The sequence below is a fragment of the Octopus sinensis genome, linkage group LG29 (genome assembly GCF_006345805.1).
Source record: "Octopus sinensis linkage group LG29, ASM634580v1, whole genome shotgun sequence".
NCBI lineage: Eukaryota > Metazoa > Mollusca > Cephalopoda > Octopoda > Octopodidae > Octopus > Octopus sinensis.
In genome coordinates this window covers 4,357,146-4,366,392 of record NC_043025.1, presented here as the reverse complement: position 1 = coordinate 4,366,392, position 9,247 = coordinate 4,357,146, and the positions used below count along the sequence as shown (strand labels likewise).

The 9,247-nt window shown below is 41.3% G+C and overlaps 1 protein-coding gene and 1 long non-coding RNA gene across 2 annotated transcripts; both read right to left on the bottom strand.

Moving 5' to 3' along the window:
* Window positions 1–1,310: 1,310 nt before the first annotated feature.
* Window positions 1,311–1,910, bottom strand: LOC115225993 (acrosomal protein SP-10-like). Its single transcript, XM_029796967.1, has one exon. It carries the CDS (start codon window positions 1,908–1,910, stop codon window positions 1,311–1,313), a length of 600 nt encoding a protein of 199 aa, XP_029652827.1.
* A 62-nt stretch (window positions 1,911–1,972) lies between these two features.
* On the bottom strand, window positions 1,973–3,739 carry LOC118768455. Its single transcript, XR_005004301.1, has 2 exons — window positions 2,888–3,739; window positions 1,973–2,645 (listed from the first exon to the last, which is right to left on the bottom strand). It is a non-coding gene; the product is annotated as an uncharacterized LOC118768455 (long non-coding RNA).
* Between the last annotated feature and the right edge of the window lie 5,508 nt (window positions 3,740–9,247).

The window sequence follows — 9,247 nt, the reverse complement described above, 5'->3', positions numbered from 1 at the left end:
AATTTCACCCCGAAGGGGCAAAATTTCGCCCAACCGACAAATGTCCTGATGCAGTACCAGGCAGTGGTTCTCATGGCTTCTGATCTTAGCTGATTGGAAGTGTCATCATATACATTGTTTTGTCTTGGTATTAAAGATGGGCTACAGCAAATATTCTGCTCAATACCACAGATTTGCTTGTCAGTTGTTTGACCTTAACCAGTTGAGTATGTCCCTTGGTGGCTGACGATATGTGCATCTCTGACCACGAGCAGAAGTAGTGGGGGAGCATCATAGCCATGTGTTGAGAGGGATTCTTTGGGGTTTGAATAATTCACCTCTGGAAACATGGGTGTTTTGTTCAACATCCTTAAACAACCCTTGTTCAGGGACCTTTTGAGCGGGATGGGTTACTCAAATTGAAGAAAATTCTCAATGGGACCCACCTGCAAGGTCATGTGCTGTTTATCTTTATATGAGAGCACTGTCGTGCACATATGGTTGTGATGCATGTGCCTGGTGTAACCTTATCAGACAGGTAGTTATGATGGGTATAGTGGGCTTCGTATATTTTACCCCAGTGTCACTTTGATGGCATGCGCTGCTCTCTCACTCAATAATAATAATAATAATAATAATCCTTTCTACTATAGGCACAAGGTCTGAAATTTGGGAGAGGGGACTAGCCAATTACATTGTCTTAATAATAATAATAATTTCAAGTTTTGTCACAAGGCCAGTAGTTTCTGGGGAGAGAGTACGCCAATTACATCACCCCCAGTACATAACTGGTACTTAATTTATTGACCCTGAAAGGATGAAAGGCAAAGTCTGCCTTGCCAGAATTTGAACTCAATGTGAAGATGGGTGAAATGCTGCTAAAGGTTTCAAATTTTGGCACAAGGCCAGCAATTTTAGGGAAAGGGGCTAGTAAATCACATCAACCCCAATACCCAAGGCGGCGAGCTGGCAGAATCGTTAGCACGCCGGGCGAAATGCGTAGCCGTATTTCGTCTGCCGTTACGTTCTGAGTTCAAATTCCGCCGAAGTCAACTTTGCCTTTCATCCTTTCGGGGTCGATTAAATAAATACCAGTTACGCACTGGGGTTGATATATAATCGACTTAATCCGTCTGTCTGTCCTTGTTTGTCCTGTGTTTAGCCCCTTGTGGGTAGTAAAGAAATAGGTACTTATTTCATTGACCCTGAAAGTGATGAAAAACAAAGTTGACCTCATCGGAATTTGAACCCTTTTTTACAGGTCGCTAGCACAGGTGATTTTTGTGTCATCATCATGGATACAATCTATGCGTCACCATCACGGGAGCCATCTATATGCCAACATTATGGTTACCTTTTACGTGGGTGTCACAATCAGGGTTACCTTTTACATGGGTGTCACAATCATGGTTGCCTTTTACGTGGGTGTCACAATCATGGTTGCCTTTTACGTGGGTGTCACAATCATGGTTACCTTTTACGTGGGTGTCACAATCATGGTTGCCTTTTACGTGGGTGTCACAATCATGGTTACCTTTTACGTGGGTGTCACAATCATGGTTACCTTTTACGTGGGTGTCACAATCATGGTTACCTTTTACGTGGGTGTCACAATCATGGTTGCCTTTTACGTGGGTGTCACAATCATGGTTGCCTTTTACGTGGGTGTCACAATCATGGTTGCCTTTTACGTGGGTGTCACAATCATGGTTGCCTTTTACGTGGGTGTCACAATCAGGGTTGCCTTTTACGTGGGTGTCACAATCAGGGTTGCCTTTTACGTGGGTGTCACAATCATGGTTGCCTTTTACGTGGGTGTCACAATCATGGTTGCCTTTTACGTGGGTGTCACAATCAGGGTTGGCTTTTACATGGGTGTCACTATCATGGGTGCCTTTTTCACGGTCGTCACTATCACGGGTGCCTTTCATGTGCCACCAGCACTGTCCACACACACAAGAGAAAAAACAAAACAATTAAGAGGCAAGACTTGTTCATTTTCAAGGGTTTATTGTTATTTTATTTACAAAGTCTCCATTATGGAGAAACAAACATAGCATGAAGACTGGCGATCTATATACATATAAAAAAAGGGCTGGATTTCAAGTAGGGATTATTAAACACACCATGTGTTGGGGTTTTCTTTTCCTATTATATTTGAGTAAAATTGATTCAAAGACCAGTATTAATTCTGCCCACCATCTAACCCTACCCAGGCCCCCCATTAACACCTTAACACTGATCCTCAACTTGTGAAATTAAGTAGCTACACTGTCATCAACTTTACACACACACAAAAAAAAGACTATGTTCCTTGCTTAGTGAAGGTGCATGGAATCAGGAGTTCAATTCCTAGCAGTGAGTGAGTTGGGTCCTTGAGCAAAATGCTTCTAGAGTTCATGCTGCTCCAGTGCACCCAGCTGACAAAAATGTGTTGTACCGGTAATTCAAAAGCGCCCAGCCTTGTCACAGAACCTCTGAGAACTGCATGAAGGCTACATGTTCCAATTGCTTGCATGTTAATTTCACAAGCAGGCTGCTCCGTTGATCAGGTCAGCTGGAATCTCCGACATTGTAACCAACAGACTCCTGGTACTTTCCATGCTGGCATTTCTAAATGTAAATGAGTGTATGTGTATGGTAGGCAGTTGACAACCTAGAAATACCTATTTCTTTACTACCCACAAGGGGCTAAACACAGAGGGGACAAACAAGGACAGACAGATGGATTAAGTTGATTATATCGACCCCAGTACGTAACTGGTACTTAATTTATCAACCCCGAAAGGATGAAAGGCAAAGTCGACCACGGCGGAATTTGAACTCAGAACATAACGGCAGACGAAATACGGCTACGCATTTCACCTGGTGTGCTTAAGTTTCTGCCAGCTCTCCGCCCTAAATATACCATCTTGTCCTGGCTATCCCCACACAGAAGGGCAGGGCGTTTAACTCCCTGCCACCTGTATAGACTACAGCATGCCCACACTGACCATCCAACCTCAACTGTGACCCAACGCCATCGAATTTGTTTACTCCTACATAAAGACTGCTGCTGCCGCTAATGTGTTCACACTCCACTGAAGGACAACTGAGCTACTGACCCATGCCAAAACACCGGGTTTGATACTTGATACAAGGAACTGAAGTCGAATTTGACGGAATTTGAACTCAGAACGTAAAGGGATGAAATGCCATAAGGCATTTTGCCCGGCATGCTAGCAATTCTGCCAGCTCAGCTTTCCATAGTAATAATACTTTCGACTACAGGGGCAAAGCCTAAAATTTTCGGGTAAGGGACTAGTTGATTACATTTACCCCAGTGCATAACTGGTACTTATATAATCAACCCCGAAAGGATGAAAGGCAAAGTCGACCTCGGAACACAGCGACGGGTAAAATACCGCTATGCATTTTTCCCCGGTGTGTTAACAATTCTGCCAGTTTGTCGCCTTCAATAATAATAATAATAATAATAATAATAATGGTTTCAAATTTTGGCACAAGACCAGCATTTTCAGGGGAAACTGGATTTTCAATCACAAAGACTGTGAACATCCACAGCTAGATGTGGTACCAGATTCCGACAGATAAGGTGAACTGAGGCAAACAGAGTGTAGAATTTTGTAGTGTCTTGAGAGAGTCATTATGCCAATAATATTAACACATGGGTTCAACTCTACTCTGTCAAATGTAAAGCCTGTTTTACTCTTTTACTCATTTCAGTCTGCGGCCATGCTGGAGCACCGCCTTTACTCGAGCAACTCGACCCCGGAACTTATTCTTTTGTAAGCCCAGTACTTATTCTATCGGTCTCTTTTGCCGAACCGCTAAGTGACGGGGACGTAAACACACCAGCATCGGTTGTCAAGCGATGTTGGAACACAGACACACAAACATATACACATATATATATATATATATATATAGATATATATATATATATATATATATATATATAGATATATATATATATATATATATACGATGGGCTTCTTTCAGTTTCCGTCTACCAAATCCACTCACAAGGCATTGGTCGGCCCGAGGCTATAGTAGAAGACACTTGCCCAAGGTGCCACGCAGTGGGACTGAACCCGGAACCATGTGGTTGGTAAGCAAGCTACTTACCACACAGCCACTCCTACGCCTCCTACTGTTTGTGATCTTTTCAGTGATTTAGTGACTTCCCCTCTTGCATCAGTTCATACCAAACAAAAAAAAATGGAGTAGAATGTTCTGTGGAAAAACAATGAAACACCAGCAGCAGCGACAGGTCTTCACCTCTGACGTAGCTTGGCTCAACACAATAAACAATCAACCCTTCTATCGCTGTAGACTCGGTAAACTTAATCTCCATTGTAAATATTCCAGCCACAGTAATATATGCATATATCCAATCCCTAAGTTAGAACACATAAACTGAATGAATGAATGAATGAAAAGAAAAGGGAGTAAGATAAAAAAATAAATTAAATAGAATTTGTAAAAGATATCCTTTTTTTTTTCCTTTTTTTGTTAAATGACATTTTAAAATTATATGGAAAAAAAAAAAAAAACTGGAAATATGGGGAAGGCTTGGCAGGTAGGTGGTGGGGGATGGTTGATGAGGTGGGGGAAGGATAGAGGTGGGTGAAGAAAACAGCAGTGTTCCTAAACCATTATTAAGACTACTTGAAGAGAGTAAAGATGTACTGTGAGAGAGTGGCAGAAAAAAAAAAAAAGGAGCAACACAGACTGCATTTTTAGCTAAAGGAGATGGGGATGGGGGAACAAATACTTTTGTTTTAAGGGGACATTTTTCGATTGTTCTTTTTTTTTTTCTAAATTTTTCTTCTCCAACTTTTCCTTCTAGTCTTCACAATTTTTTTTTTTTTGCAATTAAAAGTTCGTCAGGCACACACCCACAAAAAACATATATATATACATACATATATACACAGCTTGATGCTTTCACTCTGATATTTTCCACTAAAGAATAAAATAAAGATAAATAAATATAAAAAAATTAAAAAGAGAGAGAGAGAGTTGCAAGGAAGAAGTATACATAAGAGGCCATCCACCCACCCACCCATGGCGAAAGAGTAGAGAAAATAGTTTTTAGATAAATGGGAGAGGAAGCCAAGAGTGAAGGTCACAAAGGATTGCTAATACAGTGAGCATAGGGGGTGGATCAAGAAGAGAGATACATACATATGTGGGAGGGGGAGTGAGAGAGAGAGAGAGATAGATGGTTGGCTAGCTAAAGATAATTATATATATATATAGTAAGAAATATTGAATTTCTAAATATCTCAGAGATATGTACGGTGGTGGGGCGATAGAATGGTTGTATACTGTCAATCTAACGTGAACGTGAGAGTAGGGGCTTACACCACCGCTGTTTAGCCCTAGGAAGTATCGACGCTTCCTGATGGCTTTGACACATTATTCCTGTGTCACATTATTCATATATATAAGGACACAGGAATAATGTGTCAAAGCCATCAGGAAGCATCAATGCTTCCTAGGGCTAAACAGCGGTGGTGTAACCCCCTACTGTCACGTTCACGTTAGATTGACAGTATACAACCGTTCTATAAATATATATATATATATATATATATATATATAAAAACGGTAAGATAACAAAAGAAAGAAAGAGACCTCGATATTATGTAAATAGAGGAAATTTATCTGTAAATGTAACATGTGACAATTATTCGGTAGCCAAGATAAAACTCTGAGTTTCGGATGCCGAGGTGGAAATCCACACCACCATCTCTTCGGTTATCTGGCCATCTGAAAAAACCACTATGGAAAAAGACCGAAGAGATGGTGGTGTGGATTTCCACCTCAGCATCCGAAACTCAGAGTTTTATCTTGGCTACCGAATAACTGTCACATATTATTTTACAGATATATATATATATATATATATATATATAATCTGTTTCTTTACTACCCACAATGGGCTAAACAAGGACAGACAAACGGATTAAGTCGATTATATCGACCCCAGTGTGTAACTGGTACTTAATTTATCGACCCCGAAAGGATGAATGGCAAAGTCGACCTCGCAGAATTTGAACTCAGAACGTAACAGCGGCTGAAATACTGCTAGGCATTCCGGCCGGCGTGCTAACGTTTCTGCCAGCTCGCCGCCTGTATATATATACACATAATCATTTAACGTCTGCCTTCGATGCAAGCATGGGTTGGACAGTTTGACATGAAGCTAGCCAAGCATTAGACCACACCAGGCTACTGTATCTGTTTTGGCAGGGTTTTTACGGATGGATGCCCTTCCTAATATTAACCACTCTCTTGACAAACTCTATAGAGAGTGAGAGAGAAACAAATAGATAGAGATGGTTGGTTAAAGATAACTGAAAACAGACAGACAGATAGTAGATATATAGATAGGGAGACGGATAGATGGAGATGGGTGACTGAGAAGAAAGCCTTTAGCATTTAAATGACATATAAAATTTCAGTTTGATAACAGTTTTGCTTTTCATATATTTTTAATAATCTTTTCTACTCTAGGCACAAGGCCTGAAATTTTCGGGGAGGGGGCCAGTCAATTAGATCGACCCCAGTATGCAACTGGTACTTAATTTATCGACCCCGAAAGGATGAAAGGCAAAGTTGACCTCAGTGGAATTTGAACTTGGAACATAAAGACAGACGAAATACAGCTAAGCATTTCGCCCAGCATGCTAACGTTTCTGCCAGCTTGCCGCCTTATTTATTCAGATATATTATTCGTTTCTTTACTACCCACAAGGGGCTAAACACAGAGGAGACAAACAAGGACAGACAAACGGATTAAGTCGATTACATCAACCCCAGTGCGTAATTGGTGCTTAATTTATCGACCCCGAAAGGATGAAAGGCAAAGTCGACCTCGGCGGAATTTGAACTCAGAACGTAACAGCAGACGAAATACAGCTACGCATTTCGCCCGGCGTGCTAACGGTTCTGCCAGCTCGCCGCCTTTATTTATTGAGATATATTATCAGGTCTGTAAGGGCAACACAAATGGTAACACGCTGAGCAGGAATTAATTCCAATTAATCAAAAAAATCAATTAATTAATTAATAGCTATTTTCTTGTGAATGCCTTTTGACAAATTTTTGGTTTGACCTATCTTAGAAAAAAAATGTAGGATGCAACAGCTAGTGGGTGGGTGGGTGGGAGAGATAATGGAAGGGCTACACCAGCACATGGTACTTAATTCAGCCAAGAAGAATTAGAGGAACATGAAATGAAATATCCTGGCCAGGACACGACAAACCATACTGGTTCCAAAATTTAAAACCTCAATCTTGTCGTCGTATTCTCAGATATACCATATACGATCACTTCGACACCTGACGCTTGGCATTGAGTGCACCTGTTCTGACAACGTCAATTTGATGGAGAGAGCGAGCTAATGTGTGGCACGGACATTTGATCACTATAAGCAAATCATACGTGTAGGTCGTTTGGAAAAAGCTGGACGCTCATATGTCATCTTTGACCGGAGAGTCCACCATATACACACACACACACACATATATAAAGATATGTAAAGGTAAGATCCAATGATCAAGCTGTAGGAGACTAGTGAGCTTTAAGCAATCCGTAGAAGATATGAAAAAACAACTTTCAGGAACAGCAATGGTTTATTGGCGCAGAAGACAGGCAATTTTCCCCATATCGAAGTACGATAAGCTAGAAAAAGGTTATTTAATAGTTCATGGTTAGCAACTGGGCTTGTTGTATATGCGAGTAGACAACCAAAAATTAGGGAATGGGGTAGATAAAATCCAGGCGACATGTTTCATAGCTAGCAGACCCTTGGAAATAGTAATTATCCAAAAAAGAGGTAGACTGCAAGCTACCCTTCAGGCCAAGTATACTCTGATTATACACACACATATATGTATCGAAGGAGAGGAGCTTTCTCCGTCCGGGTTGCGGATCCGTGGAACAAGCTGCCAGACGAGATGGTGAAGATGCCGACGACCGCTTTGTTCAAAGCCTCCCTTGACCTCAAGTGGCCTGAACTCTTTACATGAACACCACCCTGTACTTAACTCCATGTCCCCCTACATGGCCTTGCTATTTGCTTTTGAGCCAAACTAACTAACATATACATGTGCACTTATATACAAACATACATAAGTATGTATACATACATACATATATATATATATATATATATATATATATATATATATATTATATATATACATACATACATACATACATACATACATATATATATCACCGTGACCGACCAGGCTATCAGATGTTGCTACACATCACTGGTCACAATGCACTTCGCACTGTTTTAGCCTTCAAATGACACCACCCCGCTGGCTAAGCGAGCAGGCCAACAGAAGAAAGAGTTGTGGCAAAAGAGTACAGCAGGGATCGCCACCAGCCCCTGCCAGAGCCTCGTGGAGCTTTAGGTGTTTTCGCTCAATAAAGACTCGATCTGGGAATCAAAACTGCGATCCTACAACCGCGAGTCCGCTGCCCTAACCACTGGGCCATTGCGCCTCCACATATATATATATATCATCATCATCATCATCATCGTCGTTTAACGATGATGATGATGATGATGATATATATATATATGTGGAGGCGCAATGGCCCAGTGGTTAGGGCAGCGGACATATATATATATATATCTATCACGTGACCGACCAGACCATTAGATGTTGTTACACATCGCTGGTTACAATGCATTCGCATTAGTTTAGCCTTTGAATGATGCCACCCCGCTGGCTAAGCGAGTAGGCCAACAGAAGAGTGGGAGAAAGAGTGGTGAAAGAGTACAGTAGGGATTGCCACCCCCTGCCGGAGCCTCGTGGAGCTTTTAGGTGTTTTCGCTCAATAAACACTCACAACGCCTGGCCTGGGAATCGAAACCGCGATCCTACAACAGCGAGTCCGCGGCCCTAACCACTGGGCCATTGCGCCTCCACACACACACACACACACACACATATATATATATATATATATATATAACTTATCTTATTGGCCCTGAAAAGATGAAAGATAAATTCACCCTCAGTGGTATTTGAACTTAGAGCGTAAAGCCCCGGTGAAGAAATGCTGCCAGGCATTTTTGTCCAACACACTTAACAATTCTGCCAGCATCTGCCATCATCATTCCAATAACAATATCAATGATATTTCTGTGATACGGGCAAGGCACATGATCACAAATATGACAGGAAGCAGGAGTGCTCAATGACACTGACAGCCAGTTCTTGAATATGATTTATT